Here is a 26195-nt window from a genome sequence, read left to right on the forward strand (position 1 = left end):
GCGCTATAAAAGAGCAACTAACATAACATAACATAACAAGCGGTTTTTGGCTTCTAGTCTGAAGGTTTCGGCTTGGTGCCAGACTTTGGTCCGACTCGATCCCGAGTCAGAAAGCTTAGTGACGTGTTTCGGTGTCGAGCCGGAGAGCAGGGCGTCAGAAACATCTTGCTGGTGCCGACCATGGTCAAAGGCGGGGGTGGGACCGAAGCCTTTTGTTTCGGCTGAGTTGGAGTTTGGATCAAGTGGCGTTCAGTACTCATGGGATGTTGACTTTGTTGCAAGTCTTCTTCCATCTCGGAGTCCGATTCTGGAAGGAGGCAAGTTCTTTTTGTTCCTCCTTGGCTCATTGTGTGTCAAATTCGTGCTTGGATCGTACGCCGAAGATGTCCAGCGTGTATTCAACGTTTTGACTCTGCATTTCGCGACGCCGAGCCCGACGATCACGGAGTGTTTTCTTCAATCGGAATGATCTGCACACATTGCAGTCCTGTTCGTTGTGCTCCGGAGACAGGCACAAGTTGCATACTTTGTGCGAGTCGATGTGCGGATACCTGGTGTGGCATCGAGGGCAGAATTTAAATGGAGTCCGTACTATCGACTGCGAAGTGGACCGACGCGGTTAGGCTGGACGACCTTCCCGAAGATCTTCAATCGAAATAGAAGTTTTATTTGACGGATACAATACACGGAGAAGTGGGTTGCGCATTTGAAACAATACCAACATAGGAAGAGTGGATTGCGCACCGGGGGGAGGAGGGAACCCAAAGCAATGGTTTCGTAGCGGAGCGCAGCAATCCAAGTCCGAACCCGATGGCGGAAAAAAACAAACAATGGAGTTGATGCCCATGCGTACTATCACCGAAAAGAGGAGTAACCTACTTCGTGACTGGAAAGACTTCTTTGAAGAAAAACAACTTGCAAACATTCAGACCCAACACTAGATAGCAGGAGTATGCAAAGCATGTGATCTACAGCTCACATGACACGAACACCTGTCTTTCTCCGTAGTTAGACGAATCCCCAAAAAAATGGCAAGAATTCAATCGCTGGCAGAAGACAAAAACACATTCAAAAGGCGAACACACACATGCACTGTAATAAAAAACGACGACTATCTAAAACAAGCACCTTACTTAAGCCTCACATTCTCTACCTTTTATAAGAAACGATTGATGGCACTCCGGTTTGGTGAGCTATCAACAATAGCAGATCAACCTAGCTGGAAATATAACAGCCTCATAACATGTAGATTTTGTGGACAAACAAAAGAAGATTTTATTCTCCTGATTTGTAACTGCACATACTTTTATTCTGCACGAGTCACTTAATTGCGTTTAGACTTTAAAAAGAGAAAAATTAGGACATGCAGGGCCGTGCCTTAATCCATCGGACCCCCAGCTGAACTGTAAGCTGCTAAAGTTTTTAAAGGATCACGAACTAGCCATAAAAAACATTCTAGTTCAATCAACATTATAAAGATAACTCTTTTTTCTCTTTTGTAAATCATGTAATCAAATTAAGGAGGTTATATGTGTCTAATAGTTTTATTTTAGATACAAAAATGTCTGTACATAACGTTGTTACGGTTTTAATTAACCAAACAATAAAATCTCTCTCTCTCACACCCCTTGCCACTGATGGAATAAATCTCTTACTATTTCCAAGGTGGACAGAGATGAGAGAGGGAATGCCCACAAATGTACAGGTCTGTGGGTTTTTCCAAGCTTCCAAGGCAAACCAGGCTTTGGAAAACTCCCTTTCAACCCATTCAATAGGATTTACAAGTGTGGAATTCTCTGCAGTCGCGATTAAAATGCTGATTTTTTTTGTCACATTTACACCCACCAGGCATCTCAAAATGGATTGCTGACTGCTGTACAAAGGGTAAATTTACCTCTATGAATAGGGTCCTAGATATCGGGATACCCTAAACCCTTGTAGGTATCACATGGTAACATCCATCGGATGCATACTTTTGCTGTTCACTGTGCTCTACATATTTTGATGGTTTGTATTATGGAGATTTCTCTCCTATGCATACTGTATTTTTTTGTTTTTTTCAGACTACATAACATTTAAAAAAGTTAAATGCAATGGTGTGGTCAAGCTTACAGAGGAGTTATGGGGTGCAGACAGCTAACATGTTTAATTAAATGTCAAATCTTTAAAATATAATTAAATTTAGTTACTACCATGTTTAATTACAGTGAAACCGGGTTTACCAACGTTATTACTTTAGAAAAAAGTGTTACAATATAAAAGTTCAACCGTGTTATTGTCAGTACAAAGCTGTACCTCGTTATTCATATAATAAAGATCTAGATGATGTCCAAAGGTTTTCACTTTCTGTTCTACGTCTTCATATTTGACTGGCCTGTTAAACTGAAGAATTCTGAAATGAGAAAAATATCATTAAATGCACACTTGATTTCAAAATTCGCAATCAGATTAAAACAGAAATTGTAATTGCAGACGGTCAGACTTCTCAGTGCAAGCCTGATTAAGCTCACAATACATATGAAAAATGTGGGTTCTTTGAGAAGCAGTCAGATTTCTTTGACTATTTATCACAAGAGTACTGCGCCAGGAAAAGCTTCAATTCAGAACGCAAATGAATAATCCTGGCCACTGAGGAACACTGAATAAGCGTTGACCAGTTCAAATGTCTTGAGAATTTCCCTACAGTTGCCCTTTAATTACCAACAATGTTGTATCCCCAATCCAAAACAGTACTCTCAATTGGTTTTTCACATAAGCAACATTCACAAGGAAAATGCTACTTACCAGTATGCATCTGTTCATGGCATGTAGAGCTGCAGATTCACACACAATGCATAGATCGCCATCTGGTGTTGTGCCCAGATGTTTGCACTTTGTTGTTGTCTTGGAAGATGTCTTTGGAAGTCACAAGATAGGTGACTCCTCCTGTGGACAATAGTGCGCATGGGCATCAACTTCATCTTCAGATTGTTTTTTCGCCAAGAAGGGAAATGATGGAGTTTTGTATGAAACAGAAAAAGATGCCTAGGTGATGTATCTAAATAAGATAATACTGGGCCAGATAAAGGTAGCCGGGGAAGCGGGTGGGCATGTGTGAATCTGCAGCTTTACATGCCAATAACAGATGCATACGTAAGTAGCATTGTCCGTTCGAGGCATATGAGCTGCAGATCACACATAGATTGCATAGCAGTACTCTCCCTTAGCGGCAACCACCAGTACCTGTTGCTGTAGTCTGAAATAGTGTTTTGAGTACAGCCTGGCCCACACTAGCTTGTTGTTTTGCCAGCACATCTACACAATAGTGTTTTGTGAATGTGTGCAGTATAGACCATGTAGCTGCTTTGCAGAAATCATCTAAGGGAATGTTTCCTAAAAATTACATGGAAGTTCCTATTTTGCGGGTAGAGTGGGCTTTAGGGGGAATAGATAGTGTATATTTTGCTTTGTGATAGTAAATTTGTATACATTTGACAATCCACCTTGCAATTCCATACTTTGATATGGGATTGCCTTTATGTGGTGGTGAGAAGGATACAAAAAGTGCTCTTTTTACGTCCAGTGTATGAAGAGCTCTTTCTGCTACTGTATGTGGTTGCGAGAAGAACACTGGCAATCAAGAGATTGGTTGAGATGGAAGGAAGAAATAACTTTAGGAAGGAATTTGGGATGGAGTTGTAAAAATGGTTCTTGAATAGTTAGTGCCTGTAACTCACCGACTCTTCTGAGAGATGTGATGGCCACAAGGAAAGCGACTTTCCATGAAAGAAATTGTAGCTCACATTTATGTAGGTTCGAATGGAGGACCCCTCAATCTACTTAGGACGATGTTTAGATTCCACACTGGAGACTGTGGTACCCTGGGAGGAATTATTTTTTTGAGGGCTTCCATAAATGCTTTAATGGCAGGTACCTTGAACAATGACAAATGTTGACTATTTGGCCGGTAAGCTGCTATGGCAGTGAGATGTAATCTAATTGATGTGTATGCTAGATTACATCTTTGAAAATGCAGGAGGTAACATATGATGTGTCGAATGGACGCATCTAGAGGATTGATTGTGTTATTGGTACAGTATATAACAAATCTTTTCCACTTGGCTGCATAGCAGGCTCTAGTGGTGAGGTGCCTAGCCTCTCTGATAACGTTCATACAATCAGGTGGAAGACTGAGGTAACCAAATTCTAGGACTTCAGGAGCCAGATCGCTAGGTTGAGCTGTGCTGGATCTGATGTCTGATCTCTCCATGGTTCTGAGATCAGAGATGTGGGGAGAGGTGTAGGTTTTGGTGCGGGGCTACTGATAGTTCCAGTAATGTTGTGTACCATGGTTGCCTGGCCCATGTTGGAGCAACTAGGATCATGTTAGTGACTGTTGTTGCAGCTTGCGCACCACTAATGGAATGAGTGGGGGAGACGGAAAAGCGTATGCAAATCTGCCTGACCAATTCATCCATATCGCATTGCATTTAGACAATGGGTATAGATATCTGGTGGCGAAGCTTGGGCTTTTTGCATTTGAATGTGTGGCAAAGAGATCTATCTCTGGATGTCCCAACATTTGGAAAAACAGTTGAAGAACTTGTGGATGAAGTTCCCACTCGTGAATCTGTTGGCTTTGATTTCTTAACAGATCTGCCATTTGATTCTGGATTCCTGGAAGATGCTGGGCTAAAAGGAATATGTTTTGAGGAATAGCCCACCCCCATATGCTCTGTGCTAGTTAAGAGAGCTGCAGAGAGTGCCCCCCCCCCCTGTTTTTGTAAATAGTACATTGCTGTTATATTGTCCATCCGGACTAAGACAGCTTTGCCTGATATGTGTTTCTGGAATGATTTTAATGCTAGAAAGATTGCCAGTAATTCCAAATGATTTTGCTGAGGTGTCCATGTGCCCTGTGTGGTGTGATGTAGTAGATGAGCTCCCCAGCCAGTGAGCAATGAGTCTGCTGTTAGCACGATCTGTGGAACCGGCTCTAAGGAACGGTCGCCCTGTGGAAAGGTTTTGGGTGTTCCACCACTGCAGAGAGCGGTATGTGCGGCCATCCACCAACACCAGATATGTTAGCTGACCTTGAGCTTGGTTCCACTGACTTGCTAAGCATTCCTGCAAGGGGCGCATCTGGAGTCTTGCATGAGGTACTATGAATGCGCAAGAGGCCATCATCCCTATTAGATGCATAAACACTCGAGCTGGAAGTGAGTGTTTCGGCTGGAATTTTGTTATAAGGGCTTTACGTGCTTGCTATCCTGGCTGGATTGGGATATGAAAGGCCTTTTGAGGTGTTTATTGTGGCACCTAGATATTGTTGAATGTGGGATGGTTGGAGGTGAGAATTTGTGAGGTTTATTGTAAACCCTAAGTCGTGGAGTAGTTGGATTGTGGTGCACGTGTGATTTACACACTGGGTATGCGACTTGGCTTTTATGAGCCAGTCGTCCAAGTATGGGAAGACGTGAATTTGTTGTCTTCTTAAGTGGGATGCTACCACTGCCAGACATTTTGTGAAGACTCTGGGTGCTGTGGTGACTCCGAATGGGAGAACCTTGTACTAATAATGCTGACCATCCACTACAAACCGAAGATATTTCTTGTGAGAAGGGTGAATGGGAATGTGGAAGTAGGCATCCTTGAGATCTAAGGTGGCAAGGAAATCGCATTGTTTGAGTAGAGGAAGGACCTGTTGAAGAGTGATCAGATGAAAATGGTCTGATTGCATGTAGAGGTTTCAAGGTCTGAGGTCCAAAATGGGCCTCAGGGTTACGTCCTTCTTTGGAATGAGAAAATACAGGGAGTAAACCCCTGTGTTTTGATGATGCAGGGGGACTGGTTCTATTGCATGTTTTTGTAAGAGGGAAAGCACCTCTTGTTATAGAAGTGTTAAATGCTCTGTTGACATTGGATGCTGTTTGGGTGGTATGTTTGGGGGAGTTGAAGTGAGTTCCAGGCAATAATCGGATTGTATGATTTGTCTCACCCACCTGTCCATGGTAATGGTGTTCCAGACAGGTAGGAACTGTAACAATCTTCCCCCGACCGGAGTATAATGGTCCGGGGGAGTGGAGGGAAGTCATAGTTCGGAGGTGGAGGCAGTGCGAGTATTGATAGTATTGCCTCTGCCCTTGTTGTTATTGCCCCTGTAGCCTCCTCTGTAATACCCTCTGGTAGAGGAGGTCTGGGTGGGATTGTTATAGGAGGTGGAGGAGTTGTCAGTGGTAAGACCTCTAGAGGCGCCCCTATAAGAGGAGCGATGAAAGGAACTTCTGGGAGTTTGCGATTGCAAAGCTCCCATTGATTTGGCATTATCAGTATCTGTTTTCATCTTTTCTAAAGATGAATCAACACTAGGCACAAATAAATGTTCCTGGTCAAAGGGTTGGTTTAATATGGTAGTTTGAACTTCGGGTTTCAACCCCGAAATACGTAGCAAAGCATGTCTCTGCAAAAGAATACTGGTCTTGATTGCTCGGGAGGCTATGTCTGCAGCATCCAGAGCACATAGAATAGATGTATTAGTTATAAGTTTCCCTTCCTAGATGAGATCATTGGCCCTTGTTTTATAATGATCTGGAAGGTGTTGTAGTAGGGTTTGTCATAGTGTGCCCCATCATACCTAGCCAGCAAAGCCTGTGTGTTGGCGATTCTCCATATGTTGGCTGCCTGGGACGCTGTTCTTTTACCAGATGCGTCTAACAGTTTTGACTCCTTATCAGGATGTGGAGCATCGCCTGGGGTCTGAGAGTAAGCCCTTTTCCTGGCGTTGGAGACTACCAAGGAATCTAAGGGAAGCTGCCCTTTAATGTAAACAGGGTCAGCTGGGGCAGACTTGTATTTCTTTTCCACTCTGGGGTTAATGACTCTAGCCCTTCAGGATCATTGAAGATTTCAGGAGCGTGTTTGATTACCCCTTTTAACATTGGAAGAATGGAAGTGGACCTTTGAGATGGTGCAAAAGTGTCCATAAGGAAATCTTCTTCTATAGGGTCTGTGTGCAAATTCACACAGTAGTATTCTGCAGCTCTGTGTATGAGCTGAGTAAATCCTATAGTGTCCTCTGGAGGGGATGGTCTAGATGGGTAGATATCATCTTGTGGTGTGTCAGGAACATCTGGTGTGCCATAATTGTCCCATGCGTCATTTGGGATATTAGGATGATTAGGTTCCCCTAAAGGTTCATCATCCCCTCCCTCCCCAAAGTCGTCCTTATCATCCTGAGGTGGAGGAGATTGTGAGGATACTGGAGATGGGATAGGAGAGATGTGGTGTGGAGGAGGCGGTGGAGAAGGATGTCTTAATGGGGAAGTGGCAATGTCTCTTTTCTTTAAAGGGAGTGGAGCTGGTGCAGGATTGTCCATTTTTCTTTTGTTGGAAGGACTAACTATAAGGTGACCTATCTTTGGGTCTATTTCAAGAGTTTTTTTTAGGTTGAATCATGTCAAAAAAGACCCTCCTCTGGAGTGTCTTGCTTTGGTGCCGATTTTTCGGGTCTGACTGTTTGTGTGGCACAAGTTTTGGAGTTGTTTTATGCTCCTTAGGTTTCGAATCAGGAGTTTTCCTTGGTTCCGAAGGCTTAGTTGGGGTCTTCGGAACCGGTTGTTTGTTTGGTTCCGATGATTTTTTCAGATCCGAAGATTCAGTGGCAGTGGATTTCAGTGCAGAATGCGCAGATTTGGAACTAGACTTTGGTGCGAACAAAGACAGTGGTTTCTCTTTGGGTTTGTCTTTTGTTTTCGGTGCCGGGGATAGGGTTTCGATACCGACGATAGGCTTGCTCGATCCAGAGTCGCCTGAAGGCTTGTGTGTTGACTTCTTTGCAGGGCCTGAAGGCAGGGTGTGGAACGTTTTGTCCCGTTGTGCACCTAGGCCTGAGGGTCAGTACTTACAACCCGCTGCCCTGGAGTGATGTCTTCGATGTCGGAGTCATCGGCTTTGGAGACACTAAAGTTGCCTTTTTCGATCTGCTCCTGCTCTGGTACATTGATGCCTTCTTGGAAGATATCGTCTGGTATCAATGTCGATGATCGAGCCATAGTTCTTTGAGCCTGACGATCAGGTATTGTTTTCTTGGAGCGGAAAGAGGCATAAGCTGGACAGTCTTTGGCCTCGTGCTCGGGCAAAAGACAGAGGTTACACACCTCATGAAGATCAGTGTGTGGAAACTTGGATCCACGTTGAGGACACTTTTTGAAAGGAGTCCTTTCCATGAGCCAAAGGGCCCGATAGCACAGATAGACCCGAAAGCCTACGTCGACGACTGGAATTGAAGAATTCAAGTTTGTAGAATTGCGCGTAGAATGGGAAACGTGATCGAAAACAATACAGGAGAATGGGTGAAGGATTGCGCGTGGAAAGGTAGATCAGTAACAACACCGAACTGGAGCGCGACAAACACATCCGAGCCCGATGGCGTAAAAGAACAATCTGAAGATGGAGTCGATGCCCATGCGCACTATTGTCCACAGGAGGAGTCACCTATCTCGTGACTTCCAAAGACTACTTCCAAGACAACAACAAAGTGCAAACATCCGGGCCCAACACCAGTTGGCGATCTATGCATAGTGTGTGATATGCAGCTCATATGCATCAAACCTTCAATTTCTTTCACAAATACAATAAATGCAAAACCTACACCATTTATTCTGCATAAAACACAAGCTTCCTCAAATGTTTACCCATGTTCATGTTTTTAATTTCCAGATGAAGTGGCTTACTCAAATGTGTATTGCTTTCCCTAAAACTGTGTTTCTTAGTTAGGCTAAGACGTATGAATAGAGTGAATGTTGGTGGTATCCCTACAAATCACACAAATGTACTGTGCTTCTTTATCACATGAATATGGAAGTAGATACCGTTTAAGAGGATCACACACTAGGGCACACACAAAATAAATTTGTAGGAGCTGACACTTCAACAATGTGGCATTATTTTTTACTACAGTCATCCATATACATTTTGGCTATTCTGATTTAAGAAAGTGTTACTGCAGGAGAGGACAAGGATCAATCAATCAAACAGCACTTGTAAAGCACAACACAGTAACACCTAGTGGTATCGGGGTGCTGTGTCTCTGTCGAAGAGCTAGGTCCTGAGTCTCTTTCTGCCAGTGAGGGGGCGGTACAGAGCTGGAGGGGAAGGTCGTTCCAGGTCTTCGCAGCGATGTAGGAGAAGGAGCGGCCACCGTAGTGGCTGAGACAGATGCTGGGTGGGTGTGCTAGGGCAAGTCAAAAGGAGCGCAGGTGTCTGGAGGGTTAGTGGAAGTTTAGTCAATGTTTGATGTAGGCAGGTCCAAGGTCATGGAGTGTTTTGGAGGGGTGCATTAGGAACTTGAACTGGCATTTCTTCTAGATGGTAGATGGGGAGCCAGTGGAGGTCTCTCAGGTGTGGGTTGATGTGGGTTTGTTTGAGGAGGGCCAAGATGAGTCTGGCTGCGGCAATCTGTATGGTCTGACGTCTTCTGAGGAGATGGGTGGAGATGCTGGCATAGAGGGCTTTGCGGTAGTCGAGGCGGCTGGTGACGAGGGCCTGAGTGACTGTCTACCTGCTGTTGATTGGGATCCATCTGAAGGTTCTGCGGAGCATGCAAAGTTTGTGGAAGCAGGAGGAGGCGACTGTGTTGACTTGTCATTTCATGGTCAGTTGGCTGTCAAGGATGATGCTGAGGTGTGTGTGTAGACCAGAGTTCTGTAGGTCACCAGCTGTGGTCCCATGCAGAGGTGTTCTTCCCGAAGATCAGTACTTCGGTTTTGTCAGAATTGAGTTAGAGGTAGTTGTCTCTCATCTATTTTGCTATGTTGGTCATGGAGTCGCAGAAGTTGGATTTGGTGTTGGAGGGGTCCTAAGTGAGCAAGAGGAACAGTTGAGTGTTGCCTGGGTAGGAGATTTGTTGAGTCTGTGGGATCTGACCTCTGCAAGGGGAGTCATGTAGATGTTGAACAGGGTGGGGCTGACGGATGATGCTTGTGGTACACTTCATAAGAGGTCTTTGGGTGCAGAGGTGAAGGGAGACAGTAGGATGCTCTGTATGCGTCCTGTAAGGAAGGTGGTAATCCACTTGAGGCCTTCATGCTGTATACCTATGTTGCAGAGCCTGTTAATGAGGGTGTTGTGGGAGATGGTGTCACAGACCGCAAAGAGGTCAAGGAGGATCAGGGCTGCAGTTTCTCCACGGTTGAGGAGTTTTCTGATGTCATCTGTGGCGGTGATCAGTGCGGTCTCAGTGCTGTGGTTTGCACAGAATCCTGATTGTGAGACTTCCAGTAGGTGGTTTTGTTCCAGGAATTTGGTGAGCTGCTGGGTGAATGCTTTGTCAAGTACTTTGGCTGGGTAGGAGTGCAAGGAGATTGGATGCTAATTTTTGAGATCGTTGGGGTTGGCGGAGACTTTCTTTAGGAGGGGTCTGATGTCTGCATGTTTCCATCTGTCCAGGAAGGTTGCTATGGAGATAGAGGTGTTGAGGATGCTGGAGAGTTGTGTGCCGATTGGGTTTGTTGCGCGGTTGTAGAGGTGATGGGGAGTTAGGGGTCGGTGGACGCCCCAGAGTGGATGGAAGACATGATGACTGAGGTGGTCAAGGCAGTGAGCGGAGATCAGGTGGTGATGGTTTGCTGATGTTCGTTGGTTGGGAGAAGTTGTTGGTGTTGAGGGTGATGGGCTGGAGTTTGAAATTGTTGTAGATGTTGATTATCTTGCTGTGGAAGTAGTCTGAGAGGGTGTTGCAGATGTCTTGGAAGGGTTGGAATATGTTCTCTATGGCTAGGGGGTTGGAGAATTCTCTGACTATTTTGAAGAGTCCCTTTGTGTGTTTGGCCGTGGAGTCAATGTGGGTGGTGATAGTTGCATTCTTGGCTTCTTTGATGTGCCGGTGAAAATTGCTGAGGGCTGTTTTGTGAGCTGCTCTGTCGACGGGGTCTTGGTGGTGCGCCATCGTTTCTCCAGTTGGTGGCAGTTGTGCTTGGCGGTCTTGAGTTCTGGGGTGTACCAGCTGGCGTGATCGGAGGTCTTGTTGTATTTTGTAGGTTTCAGTGGGGTGCCTCTGTCGGCGCTGTCGGTGATCTAGGCGGCGAAGTTCTGGAAGGCCTGGTCAAGGTCTTTTGAGGCCTCGGGTTGGGTGGTGGAGAGAGCCTGTGACCACTGAGTTTCGGTGACCTTGCTCCAAGTGCAGGAGGAGGAGATCTGACGCCTGGTGATGATGTCCTGGGAATCGGTGATGGTGAAGTGTAGGATGGTGTGGTTATTCCAGGTGAATTCTGTGGTGTGGCTGAATTTGATTATGTCGCTGAAGGTGAACATGGAGTCGAGTGTGTCTTTGGCATTGTCCGTGTGCTTGGTGACCAGATAAGGTTGATGTTGTTCAGGTTCTCCAGGAGGACAATGGAGCTGGTGTTTTTGGGGGTCATCGATGTAGAAGTTGAGGTCGCCGAGTAGGATGTAGTGGCGTGAGTAGATTGCTAGGGGAGCAATGAGGTTGGAGATGGCGTTGCAGAATGTTTCTTGCGGTAGGACATAGAGGTCTTCCATGAGAGGCATGATGTCGGTGTTGGTGATGGTGCATCGGATGGTTTACTTGAAGATGATGGCGATGCCTCTGCCTTGTTTGTTGGCGAAGTCTCAGCATATCATCCTGTAGCCTTTGGGAGTGGCGGTGGTGATATCAGGTACAAAGAGGGTTCAGCCACGTGTCGGTGATGAAGGAGACTATCATGAAGAAGGTGGTATCACAGATTGCCGTGGCTTGTTTGCAGAGTGAGCAGTAGTTGAGCAGGATACAATGAAGTGGTTGAGGGGTGTTCTTAGTCTTGTGGGCAGAAGCGGTGTAGGATTTTTTCTAGGTTGTGTCGCAGGAGAAGTGGCAGTGTTGGCAGTTAAAGGTATCTTTAGTGAGTCATTGGGAGAAGGAGACGCAGCAGTTGTTTTGGCGTCCAGGTCCAGGAGGTCCTTGGTGGTGAACCGGCAGGAGGGCCAGGAGTCCTGGTGCTGGGTGATATTCAACCGGCGGTGCGTTGGCGAGAAGATTGCAGATAGAAATCATAAAAGAATGAAAGAAGATGACATTTCTGCTGGTTCTGCCTCCTTAAGCATAATTGTCACAAAGCATATTCGTGTAGCAATTCAGAAAACAAAAAATTCTCAGTGTAGGTGGATATTTTTTAATGAATCTGGATTTAAAGCATCAAAAGTGTGAAAAATGACTTCAGATCTCAAAAATGCTCTAGAAAGAGTGGAAACTATAGAGAGGAGGGCGGTGGTGATGTCAGGTACAAGGAGGGATCAGCCACGTGTCGGTGATGAAGGAAACTATCATGGAAAGGGTGGTGATGGTATCCCAGATTGCCGTGGCTTGTTTGCAGAGTGAGCAGGAGTTGAGCAGGATACAATGGAGTCGTTGAGGGGTGTTCTTAGTCTTGTGGGCAGAAGCGGTGCAGGATCTTTTCTAGGTTGTGTCACAGGAGAAGTGGCAGTGTCGGCAGTTGAAGGTATCTTTAGTGAGTCATTGGGAGAAGGAGACGGAGCAGTTGTTTTGGCGTCCAGGTCCAGGAGGTCCTTGGTGGTGAACCGGCAGGAGGGCCAGGAGTCCTGGTGCTGGGTGATATTCAACCGGCGGTGCATTGGCGAGAGGATTGCAGACAAAAACCATAAAAGAATTAAAGAATATTACATTTCTGCTGGTTCTGCCTCCTTAAGCATAATTGTCTCAAAGCATATTCGTGTAGCAATTCAGAAAAATGTTTCTCAGTGTAGGTGGATATTGTTTAATGAATCCGGATTTAAAGCATCAAAAGTGTGAAAAATGACTTCAGATCTCAAAACTGCTCTAGAAAGAGTGGAAACTATAGAGAGGAGGAGTAGGAGCAATCATGCAAGAATACTGGGCGTACCCAAACATTTGGACACTGGACCTATAGAACTGCTTAAAGAAGGAAAAGTTGCTACATGTTCAATGATGGTCATAAACACTGAATAGTCACATCCATATATGGGATCCTTGAACACTTCTAAAGCAGATAACTCTTTGTTTATGTTTTTTAAACATATGCTTCTACATGCTATGGTGATAAAATGTGATTTTATTAGGAAAGAAGTCAATTGAAAATAAAGCTAATTAATGTAGAACTAAGAGTCCGAGATTTAATTTAGTGAATGATTTTAAAGGAAACAAAAACATGGGAAATTGAGCCAAACAGGCCACCGCTTCCAAAATCTAAACTTTAACACTGCACCTTTAAGGTAGCCAGCAGATATTTCGTCTCTGAATTGCCATGAATTAGCCGTTGCTTCAGTTTCTTTTCCAGGAACTGCAGAGTCATATGGATTACTGTCCAGATATCTTTGCTGTGCAGGGCGACAGTTCGTTTATGACTTCAATGAAGATTACCATAAAGGAAAATTAGGATTGCAAGTACCATTTCTTCCTCCATCATGAGATGGTCAGCACTGAAAAGAGTACAGTCAATCCCCAACCTGAAAAGGAAATAGCTCCTGCTCATGTATTTATTGTTTTTATATGGCATGCATTACAAATGTAATTGTCTCCAGCTACTACAGAACAGTGGAGTGGTAACACAGGACAAACCTAAATAATTTACTGTGAAAAGTGACAATGAACAGAATAATGTAATAAATGAAATTTGAACAACCACAACCTGCTTGGAAGTGTAAGATTCCCATCCCCTTCCCAGGATGAGACACAGAGAACCATGTTTAGTGCAACACAGCAGTTAGACGAGATTAGCAAACCGTAACAACTGTGGGTTGTTGAAGGATCGATTGGACTGGTGCTGCTGGAAGTGTGTGTTCACAATGCATGCTTATTACAGGGAACGACTCCACCATCCCATCCTACCTGTGTGTCACAAAGCTAAGTGTCATTAAATGTTCTGCCTCCGAGGCGAATGTAGTACAAATGATGAAAATGCAACAGAATGATAAGGTTAAAGGCATACATAGCTACTGGGCCGCTTGCCTGGAACCACGGTCAAAATCCTGAGTGAGGTTTTCTGGCTCTCTTTGGGAGACGGATACCTGCGCCCAAGCGGCAGCGGCGAATTATTCTAATTGTAACGCACACAGATGCTGTACCATTTTGTGAGGAATTTGAGGGCATCGCACAGTGTTTGATATGTTGAAGCCCAGCTGTCCGTAGATAATACAAAAGCAAGGATCAGACAGGACTGGAAAAGTGCTAGATAGAAGGTGACAGATCAGATATACATGTGCCTATGCAGGCGCGCAACACCCATTGGGCTCACGGGGCTTCAGCCCCCCCCGTCGTGTGTGTCAGCCCGGGCTGACACAGTTTCACGGGTTGGGGCCGGCGAGCATCTAATTGCAGCCGCACCCGAGTAGTTAACAGGTCTTTAAAAGACCATTTACTTGTAAATGAGGCCTTTGAGAAAGAAAACCCGACGCAGACCTGCTTACATATTGCAGCTCTCTTACAATTAGGACATGACGTGGGATAGGCACGCTCTGCCATAAAAGTGGACTTGTACATTTGGTGAGCTAAACGCACAGTGACGATTTCCTCCTTGAATATGCAGCACATCTTGGTAAATATTTGAAGGCGCTTTGTTTTCACTATAGTAGAAGGGCTGACATAGTTTCCTTCGGTAACTGTTTTGTCTTTGGGGCATTTTAATTGAAAGACGCGGGGGATAGGACCATAGATATAAGGTGTAAATAAATGACGGCATAATCTGTGCTTTGCCTGCCAAAACATGACATGCGCGCAGGAATGTAAAACTTGCAATCTTAGTGGCTGTACTAGATGAGACCAAGCCTTTGCATTCATATTATATGTGAAGTGTTTGGAGCCTTAACCATGACATGATATTGGAAGCAAGAATAGCTCTTGTTTGCAGTCAGAGTGCTACAACGTGGGAATTATGGAATGTATTTCTTATTTATTTTTCAATTTCCTGCAGCATGAACCAGGCCGTTAGGCATCAGAGCTCTGCTACCATTTACACAAGATGACATCATTGTGCCTTGGGGGCCTGTTTCTTGCTGTTGTTGTGCCCAGGCAGTTAAGTGTTCGAAAATAAAACTGCAACATCAAGGCCGCTTTTAGATGTCTGGATACAGAACGTCACAGGCAGGAGCGGGTGAATTACCACCAGCGTCACCAGAAGTGACACAACATATCTGAGGAGTGTCTGTAGCAGTAAGACATTATTCACTCAGATGATGGGGGTCCATGTCCTGTACCGCAGTCGTGCACATCCAAGTTCACGAGGAGTGGACACGCTAGCAGTGGATAGTAACATTTCTGAGTCTTCCACGCAGTGCTCAAACATTTCCCGCTCTGACAACACGGAGGGACTGCTCTTCTATAGCACACACTGCATATTAAGTCACATCTCGGCCATTCTTATTTGTATAATAAAATATTTAAGAAAACATTGGCTGAGAGAAGCGACGTATTGATCTGTTAAAGGTTTTCTAGTGCGCCCTGATGGGTTCGGCCTGGCTCGCTGACTGGTCTGTGTGATGTATTCACAAGGCCCCGTGGTAAGCAGAAGGAGCCTTGTATGCCACCTGAACATAATGTAAATGTAAATGTAGTTGAGCTTATATAGCGCACAGCTACCCGCAGTGGGTGTCCCGGCGCTTGCTTAGGGAACCCGTCCTGATATTCCCCTGTGAGATAGCAGGGTATCCACAAGGTGAAAGTCAGGCATCCCGCCGCGAGGGGCCGTTGTGGAGATTAAGCAAGCTATTGCCCAGAGTCGCAGAGTGTGAACCCGTGAGTCGAGGAGGCACCGGGGCAAGAATTATCAAGTCCGTGGAATTTTTAGCCCAAGACCCGCCGAGGCGGGGAATTGAACCCTGGTCCAGGACCGATCTCAGCTTCCGGGTCTGCTGCCTCTAACCCCTGAGCCACACTTCTTCTATAATATAAGGACATTGGCATTGAAAGAGATCTCTCCCTGTAGGAGAAATTGACAAGTTAGCAGGGCTCATACACTGCCCTGCTTCTTCTCCCTATTGCTACGACTATCTACAGCACTCCAATGCCTTACTAAATAAATGCACAAAACAGAAGAGCTTTAAAATGAACTAAACAAGGATTTCGTGATATGATGTTCTCCTTTCTCATAAGGGGTCACGTCGTTCCATATTGTGATTGAATGGGGTATCTCTCGCTGCTTGAATCCTGCCTACCTATCAGGACACTTCTCACACATGCACTTCTACAAAGGGAACTCTTTGTGCGGGTCTTATGTGGGTCCGTAACACCAACATATGTGTTTTTAGTGCCTTCTTAAAGCAAGTCAAGTTGGACGGATATCTCAGCAATTCTCGGAGAGAGTCCAGATCTTACTGACCGAGTTGATTGTAACGGTCACTCTCCTCAGAGCGTTGCAACACTGCTTACTGAAGTAGCTGTGAGCGCTTTATATATGGTCTCAATCAATCAATCAGATAGAGGGGCCTGGGGCAGAAAAAGCTCTGAAGCCTTAATTTTAAAGTTGACTTGTGGGACTTTCAAAAACAATTTATCCTGAGTTACTAGATTTTTTATGTTACAGTAGAGTGAGATTCTGCTGGATAGATAGAGCAGGACCAAGTACATATATTCATCCTACAGCAGTGTATACATGTATACATCCAGCAGTCAAGTTTGAATAGGATTCCATCTTATAACTGGTAACCAGTGAAGGGATTTAGAGCTGTTGCTGTACCATGATCGCTTCTACCCAACCCTGAGACAGGTGAGACATTCTGGGCCATCTGCAACCGATTGAGCCGTGAAGCTGGAGGGCCATTGTAGATGCAGTTATATTAATACAGTCTCAAGTTAATAACAGCCCCCGCAACTTCAAGGCAGGAGAGAGTGAGTGCATGATGTGTCTCACCTTTGCTTGTTGGTAGCAGCAACTCTTAATTACAAGCCCTTGCTTACCTAGAGGCATGATCTGCGTCACATTTTGGCTCTAGATACTGTCTCTGTCTTTTGCACACTGACTGTTTGGGGAAGTTGCGAAGAGGGTGGCTCTCTCCTTGGTTCCAATTAGGATTATAAATGTCTGGGGGTAGATGGAGTTCACAAAGAATTCACAGCTTTAATGTTCCTTAGTACTAATATACTACATATTTAGGTGCTTTTATTACACAGAATGCAGTAGTATACGAACCCATATTTCACAGGGATTGCCATTAAATATAGATTTCATCATCAAAATGATATCCCCCAAACCACTCTGCGGAGCTTTACATTGTGAAGAATATTGAGAGTATGTGGCTTGGAGGACGACATTATGCAGCAAGGTTATCTAATTTGTGTCTAAAAAATTGCAATTTAGGTGGCACATTATATATATATTTTTTAATTTTTAGAGTTTTATATAGCACAAACTAGACCCGAGACATAGAGTATCAGAGCGCTTTACATGAGCACCAGTTTTGTTACAGATGTACACATTCATTTTTGTTAGGCACTGGGAGATTAAGTGATTTGCCCAGAATCACAGGATGTTGAGCATCGTTGCTGAGACTTGAACCCGGTTCCCCAGGTCCAAGGTCCACGAGCTCTAGCCGCAAGGCTACATCATCATTAGCTAGAAGCAACATTCTTTGTTATTTCTAAAGAATAGGTAGTAAAATGATATGGCAACTGTGGTAAATCTATACTTATGTGGTAAACCCTGAAGCCATTGTATCACATAAATCCGAAGTCCCTCACCATTGCCCACTGTTATATCAACAATTTATTCATGCAAGTATATAAAACCTAAACATTTTAAACGGGGTTTTCAAGCTAACTACTCAACACAAAGATGTAATATAAAACTACATAACACTAATGTGTAATATGTAGCCATCTCCGGGCTCTCTCCAGGCGTGCAACGCCCATTGGTCTCAAAGAGCTTCAGCCCCTCCCCCCTGTTGTGTGTGTCAGCCCGGCTGAGACAGCGTCCCGGGCACAAACACAGCCACACCCGAGTACTTCACAGGTCTTTAAAAGACCATTTGCTTGTTAATGAGGCTTTGTTGTTTTTTCACCCCTTTTTAGAGAGCCCCTGCATCTCCACTCTGCATACTGCTGGAAGAATTAGCCCCACCCGAAATTTTTTCTTAGCCCCCCCCGAAATTTGTCTCTAGTTGCGCCTCTGTGCCTATGTGCCTATGTGACAGGAACCCCAAACAAGGTAAGCTGTATACCTTTTTGCAGCAGCCATATAACTCAACCCCTAAGGATGAGAAAGGTCATAATATCAGCTCTTCTGACAACATGGAGAACAGGGACCCCAACCAATAAAGTAAAGAAACCTTCGGATATGATTTGCTGCCTTTAAAAATGAATAAGTTCAAGCGGACACTGATGGGTGGCTTTGGACCACTACACACAGACATAACCAAGGACATGATGTAGCGTCAAACAATAAATGAAGTTACTAAATTTGTGAACTGGTGCTACTAAAAAGATATTCTAGTTAAAGACATATAACACATCAACATCTCTCTCTCTCTCGATACTGGAGATGCAGATAAAGCATTTGTTCAAGAAGTGTGAAGATGTAGAAAATAAATCCTAGAGAGATAACGTCAGGGGATCCTCATCCACAAGAAGGCAGTTCATTTCGACGGCCAGCAACAATGGGTGAAACAGCCTTTCAGGTTTTTTTTTTTTAAAGAATAGCGCTCATTTCAGAAAGATATTGAAAGGTGCGCAGAGTGAGCAGAAAAGATGCTAAAAGTTCATAAAAACAAATAGATCTGGTAAAAATGTCCTGATATCCACTCCAAGAGTGAAGTATAAGGGAAGCAGGAGACTTAGAGGCGATTAGTTTCCTTGACAGCAGGCTCTCACTATCAGGATTTTCAGCTACCACCTTGCTGAAAAGGTGACAAATTAGCTTGACCTATTAATAATGCGAGGTTAACTGAACTTACAAAGCGCTACCGTTACCCAAAAAAGGGCATCCTGGCATTGGAGAATCTGAAAGTAATAGAAGATAACACTGGCAAACCTCAATGAGATGATTCAAACAGGTGAGCTTATTATTGAATGGCACAAACTTAGATTTGTCTCAGAAGAGTGGGAAGTTCATTCCATCTTCTGGGAGCATTGTAGTAAAATGGGCAACTGCTGCAGCGAGAGCATTGGGTACAGGAAAGTTCAGACAGGCTAGCAGAGGCAGAGCATAGGGAGTGGTTGGGGGCATATTAGCAGATTAATCTCATGAATTATTTTAGGCCTGAACCCGGACTTAACTTGTGAGTCAGACAAACAGTCTTGAAAATGGCTCTCTTCTTTTTGGGGGGTGGGGTGGAGAGGAGAATCAATATCAGGCTTTCAAGTTATGGGTTATATGAGAGTGGATAGGAGGGTTTAGGATGGCTAAAGCTGGACTATAGATATCTCACAAAGATGTTTTTTTAAAATCTAATCATTTTAAGAGTAACAAAATGAGGTAATGCAGTGATGGTATTTACTTTTGGGGTCCATAGATAGATCGTGGTCAGAGATAATTCCTAAGTTTCTGACTGAGCACACAGGAGAGGGGACTGGACCCAAACTATAGGATCCCCAATTCGTAGACCAGGTACAGGGAGACAAGTCCAGAAGTATGACTTTTGACTTCGCAATAAGCTTAAAAAAATATCGGGGTTTATAGGGATCAGAATGAAAGTCTGTGTGTCATCTAATAGCATCTCAAATCTAAAAGACCTCACCAATGCTTCAAGTGGGTGCATATAAACATTAAATAGTGTCGAGCTTCAAGTAGAGCCCTGAGGAACACCATATTACAGGGAGATTTCAGCTGCATACAAATAAGCGTGACATATAGATTGAGTCCGGGTGGTCGGGAAGGATTTCATCCACGTGAGAGTTAGGTCACATACTCCAAAGAGATGACTATGAGGACTCTACAGAATGGATGTACATGGCCATCTGACTTGCAGTTTCAGGATGGCAGACATAATATCACATTGACATCAGCGGAGGAAGAAAAGACTATATTGGAACAACAATAAAGGAAGAGGAAGAGCTGACAAACTCAAAAGAAGCAAACTGGTGGAACCAGCAGAGTGCATAGACGTCACAGTCAACTGAGAAATATAATAGAACAAGCATTGGCAATGCCAACATGTCTGGCTTCGGCCTGACAGTCTTTTGACTTTATCAGTGCTGTTTAAAAACTTTCAAAAATATCAAACATATTTTGAGTCTCAAAAAGCACACATTAGCATAGAGGTAGTCCTTGGCACTGAAGGATCTACTTTGTGTGCGATGTGCTAAGTGTGCAAGGGAAGAATGTGGTCAATGACTGTGGCGTTAGCCAATAGCTGAAGTGGACTGGCCCACTGCCAGGTACTGTATGCTGTAGTGGATGGAAGAAAAATGTGAATGACAGTAGCAGATAAATAGATACAATAGGCTGGCTAGGTCTTACCTAATGCCATACCTAAAATGGTTAACACTTTCATGAGGGAATTTAAGATCAGTTAAAGGTTTAGTGTACCCTGCCAACGTTATCAGTGTTTGGTAGGAGCTAAAATACTGCTACACTTCACTTACAGATTGAGTTTGGGAGGTAATGCATTTTGTCACTTTTCATGTTTATTGTTGAGAATGCTTTTCATATTAGCAAGGTTTCAGTGCTAGGCCTTGATCAATATGGTGAGGTGGAAGGAGATATAACACTCCACTCCGATTTCGATTCAGGCCGAGTAGGTCATATAGGGAGTTAAAAACATGTTAGCTACTATCCTAGCTAGCTTAGAAGAAGTGGAGTTTAGCTCTGTGTCAATACTATGTTTTTGGTGGGTTGTTAACAGGAGAAAGGAGATGCAATACGTTATTGGATCGCAGGAGGTTGAAGATAGGGCACCCTTAGAAGTGACAGTTAATGTTGCCGACATGGTACGGGTGACTTGCATAAATATGAGAGAATTAAATTAACCTTCTAAGGGAACTAAAATATGACCCGATCTTAAATATTTGAAACTCGATAAAGTTCAATTGCAGGAAACGCACCTCTCAAGAGGGAACACATTTCGACTAAAATAGGGACTTCCCTACATAGTTCATCATAATGATTACATTCTAAAGTAGTAGGAGAAAACATTAACCAGCAGATTTTCTTTATCACAACGGTCGAGAGAGATGAAAGTCCCCTGTGGCAGGTACATTATCGTCTAGATAAATTTACCCTAGGCTAGCTAATGTTTATTAACATAATATGCATTAAAACCAGTATCAGGGATTTATTTGCTGTGCTTTCGTGCTTTGCGGAGAATACAGTGATTGTAGAAGGCAACAATAACCTCGTCTGGAAAAAGACAGTCTAAAACCGGATCAAGGCAAGATAGAGAAAAGGTAAAGTTGCAAGTAAAAGATTGCAAGAAGACAGATAGAATTTCCTCCAATATTACTCTGGGTATTTGGAAGAAATTCTCTGAGAACATATATATTATACTCTCTTCTAAAAAATGTACTAAACTTTCACGAGCATAATTAATTTTGTATCTCAATCCCAGGAGAAACTGAAGATACACAGATAGGTTGTATGCTTGGCACCTAAAGGGGATACTGATCTCACTGAAGAAAAAACCACCAAAAGCTGACAGGTGCCGGAGACTTCAACAGGGACCTAAGGTGTGGCCTGTAGGTCCCATAGAGAAAACAGACCTGGACACACCATGGGCTAAAGGAGGCAGAAAAAGTTTGTGCTTCCTGGTGCTGGTGAACCACAAGAAAGAGCGGACAACTTCCCCCGCTGCTTTGCCCCAAGACAAACTTCTTTCCTATCTCTGAGGAACCTGTAGGACATGGGGACGTGGGGAAGTGTGGGTCAATGGTTAGAGCGGCAGACCCTGATGCAGAGGTCTAGCCCGGGACCAGTGTTCAATTCCCGCCTCGGCAGAGTCTTGGGCTCAATTTCCTCGGACATGATATTTCTCGCCTCGGTGCTTATTCTAATCATGGGTCCCACTCTGCAACTCTGGGCAACAGCTTGCTTAATCTCCACAACGGCCCCAACAACGCTAGGGCACCTTGGGGGTGCCCAGGAGTGGGCACTTCACATGGAAAGCCAGGAAGGGTTCCACAGCGGTATGCGTACAAGCGCCAGAGACACCCCTTCGGGGGTCTATTCGGGCGCTATACAAGTACTACTACATTTACATTTACATTTACATGTCTAGATAGAATTTACACCATGTGATGTAGTGAGGATTGAGATGCAAATGACACAAACATTGCGTTTGTGCTTACAGAATGTCTTTCCTGCAGACAAGAGAGGCAAATTGCTCAGAGGAGAAAGGTAAGAAAGAAATGCCACAGAGGAAAAAAACAGTAGAAAAATGGCACTTGCTGCAAAATAATTCCTGGAATGCAAACAAAAAAGATATCGAATGAAGCCAAAAGAAAAAAAAACAGGTTTAGAAAGGCAACAGGGTTTGGGGAACCTCTTTTGAGTTGGAAAAACGAACTGACTCAGTGACCCTATATTGCATAATGGGAAGGCTGGCTGGTTCTGCAGCTACTTAAAGGCCCAGCCATAAAACTGCATTTTCCCTTTATTTGGCAGTTTTAAAGAGGGTGTAGTTCAGTGTTGGTTTTAGTCAAATGTACTGTATGTTAATTTGACTATTTGGATTTACTTTTTAAAACTAAAAAAGAGAATTTAAGAAGAAAATGTTGACTCTTATACAAGGCATATTATTATCGTAAAACATTTCTTAAAAGGAAAATGCTACTTACCAATATGCATCTGTTCTTGGCATGTACAGCTGTAGAGTTGAATACTTTAGCATAGATCGCCATCTGGTGTTGAGTTCGGATGTTTGCAGTTTGTTTTTGTCACGAGATAGGTGACTCCTCCTTATGGTGACAGTGCGCATGGGCATCAACTCCATCCCCAGATTGTTTTTCGCTACGAAGGGTAATGATGGAGTTAGTAGGAAAGTAGAAAAGGCTGTCCATGTGTAATGTATCTAAGTAAGATAATACTGCAACTAATAAAGGTATCTGGGATGGTGGGTGGGCGTTTACAATTCTACAGCTCTACATGCCAAGAACAGATGCATACTGGTAAGTAGCATTTTCCGTTCGAGGCATATGAGCTGTAGATTGTATACTTTAGCATAGACTATATAGCAGTTTCTCCCTTAGCGGTGGCAACCTGTATCCGTTGCTGTGGTCTGAAAAAGTGTTCTCAATACAGCCTGGCACACACTTGCTTGTTTCTTTGCTTGCACATCTACACAATAGTGTTTAGTGAAAGTGTGTGGTGTAGACCAAGTTGCGGCTTTGCAGATGTAATCTAGGGGAATTTCCCTAAGAAAGCCATAGAAGCCTCTAGTTTGCGTGTGAAATGAGCTCTAGGGGGAATGGTTAGCGTGCATTTAGCTTTGAGATAGCCTATTTGGATGCACTTAACAATCCATCTTGCAATTCCTGTTTTTGAAATGGGATTGCCCTTGTGAGGTGGGGAGAAAGATACAAAGAGTTGTTTAGTTTTTCTAAAAGGTTTAGTTCTTTCTATATAGTATAGTAACGCCCTTTTGACGTCTAGTGTATGAAGAGCACGTTCTGCCACTGAGTCTGGTTGAGGGGAAAAAAACTGGGAGTTCAACAGACTGATTAAGGTGGAAGGCAGAAACTACCTTCAGTACAAATTTTGGGTTAGGTCTAAGAACCACTTTACTATGATGCATTTGCAAAAATGGTTCTTGATGGTTAATTCTGAGGGATGTGATAGCTAACAGGAAGGCTACCTTCCAAGTGAGGAACTACAACTCACATTTGTGTAGAGGTTCAAATGGGGGACCCATGAGCCTGGTAAGGACAATATTGACGTTCCAGGCTGGGGAAGGTGGAACTCTAGGTGGAATTATTCTTTTAAGTCCTTCCATAAACGCGTTGATAGCAGGAACTCAAAATAAAGACAAGTGTTGTCTGTTTTGGAGGTAAGCGGCTATTGCACCTAGATGTAGCCGTATAGATGTATAAGCCAAATTACATTGTTGTAGATGCAAAAGATAATAGATAATGTTTTGAATGGAAGCATCTAGTGGGTTGATTTTGTTATTTGTACAATAAACAACAAATCGCTTCCACTTTGCTGCATAGCATGCTCTTGGGGTAGGACGTCTAGCCTCTTTGATGAGATTCATACAATCTGGTGAGAGATTGAGGTAGCCAAACTCTAGGACCTCAGGAGCCAGATCGCAAGATTGAGTTGATTGGGATCTGGATGTCTTATCTCTCCAAGGTTTTGTGTACGAAGTTTGGGTGAGAGGCGTAGCTTTTGATGCGGAACTACTGATAGTTCCAAGAGGGTTGTGAACCATGGTTGTCAAGCCTATGTTGGAGCAACTAGGATCATTGTGAGGGAATGCTGTTTGAGTTTCTGAACCACTAACGGAATGAGCGGGAGAGGCGGAAAAGCGTGAGCAAATTTTACTGACCAGTTTATCCATAGCGCATTGCCTTTGGACAATGGGTGTGGATACCTGGAGGTAAAGTTTGGGCATTTTGCGCTGTTATGTGTGGCAAACAGATCTCGGTCTGGGTGTCCCCACATTTGAAAGAGTGGAAGAAGAACTTTAGAATGAAGTTCCCATTCACGGATATGTTGTGTTTGTCAACTGAGCAGATCCACAATCTGATTGTGTACTCCTGGGAGATGTTCTGCGAGGAGGTATATCTTTTGAGGATAGGCCCATCTCCATATAGTTTGCGCTAGGTGTGAAAGTTGGAGATAGTGTGTCCCCCCCGCTGCTTTTGAATGTAATTCAATGCTGTCATGTTGTCTGTAGGACAGCTTTGGCTAGTAGCAAAAGTTGGAAAGACTTTAGTGCTAAAAAGATTGCTAGTAACTCCAGGTGCGTCTATTGTTAGAACTATCTGTGGAACCGAGTCGAGGAACAGCCGCCCTTTGGAAAGGTTTTGTGCATTCTACCACTGCAGAGAGCGATGTGTGCGGCCGTCCACCAACACCAGATCTGTCAGCTGACCTTTAGCCTGGTTCCACTGATGTGCTAAACATTCCTGCAAGGGACGCATCTGGAGTCTTGCATAAGGGACGATGATGATGAAAGAAGCCATCATCCCGATTAACTGCATAAACACTCGAGGTGGCAACGTGTGTTGAGGCCGAGATTGTAATATTAGAGCCTGCATGGAGTGAATCCTGCCTGGATTGGGGTAGGCTAGCGCTTTCAAGGTGTCTAGAGAGGCCCCTAGATACTGTTGTATGTTGAATGGTTGAAGGTGAGACTTGTTGAGGTTTAATGTGAAACCTAAGTTGTGAAGTAGATAGATAGTTTTGTGTATGTGCTGTACACAACTGTTGTGTGATTTGGCTTTTATGAGCCAGTCATCCCGATAAGGGAACACATGGATGTTTTGCCTTCTTAAGTGAGCCGCTACCACTTCAAGGCATTTGGTGAAGACTCTGGGTGCCTTGGTTACTCCGAATGGAAGGACTTTGAACTGATAATGTTGTCCGTCCACCATGACCCTGAGATACTTTCTGTGGGAGGGGTGAATAGGAATATGAAAGTAGGCGTCCTTCAGATCCAGAGTGGAGAGGAAGTCACCTTGTTGAAGTAGTGGGAGCACCTGCTGGAGAGTGACCATGTGGAAGTGGTCTGATTGGATGTAGAAGTTTAGGGATCTGAGGTCTAATATTGGCCTGAGAGAGCCGTCCTTTTTTGGAATCAGAAAGTAGAGTGAATAAACCCCTATGCCCTGTTGGGGTAAGGGGACTAGTTCTATTGCATTTTTGCACAGCAGAGAGAGAATTTCCTGTTTGAGAGAGAGTCAAATATTCTGCGGACATTGGACGGTGTTTGGGAGGAATGTGTGGGGGACTGGATGTGAGTTCCAGGCTGTAACCATACTGGATAATTTGTCTTACCCACCTGTTTGTAGTGATAGAATTCCAGACAGGTAGGAACTGTGAAAGGCGTCCCCCGACAGGTGTGGAATGGTCAGGGGGAGCGCAGGGAAGTCACTGCTTGGTGGTAGGGGAGCTGCGGGTGTTATTACCCTGGCCTCTGCCCTTGTTGTTGTTACCTCTGTAACCTCCTCTAAAGTATCCTTTGGAAAAGGAGCTCTGATTGGGGCTTTTGTAGGATGAGGAAAGGTGCTCTGCTGTGTTGGTTTTAGAGCCAGCCCTATAAAAGGAGTGTCGAAAGGAGCCTCTAGAAGAAGATAACTGGAAGGCTCTCATAAACTC

General features: G+C 44.2%; 1 protein-coding gene across 7 annotated transcripts in view; it reads right to left on the minus strand.

Annotated features, from left to right (window-relative positions):
* MAP3K3 (mitogen-activated protein kinase kinase kinase 3) overlaps positions 1 to 26195 on the minus strand; it is a 2022699-nt gene that overhangs the window by 1566554 nt on the left and 429950 nt on the right. For all 7 annotated transcript variants that reach the window (XR_013594968.1, XR_013594969.1, XM_078645061.1 and 4 more), the window contains exon 4: positions 2296 to 2392. Coding sequence is in view for 5 of the 7 variants with exons in the window: in XM_078645061.1 (XP_078501187.1) it covers positions 2296 to 2392 (97 nt within the window). In the remaining 2 variants the exon portion in view is untranslated. The remainder of the gene's footprint in view (positions 1 to 2295; positions 2393 to 26195) is intronic.

The sequence above is a fragment of the Lissotriton helveticus genome, chromosome 5_1 (assembly GCF_964261635.1).
Source record: "Lissotriton helveticus chromosome 5_1, aLisHel1.1, whole genome shotgun sequence".
Classification (NCBI taxonomy): Eukaryota; Metazoa; Chordata; class Amphibia; order Caudata; family Salamandridae; genus Lissotriton; species Lissotriton helveticus.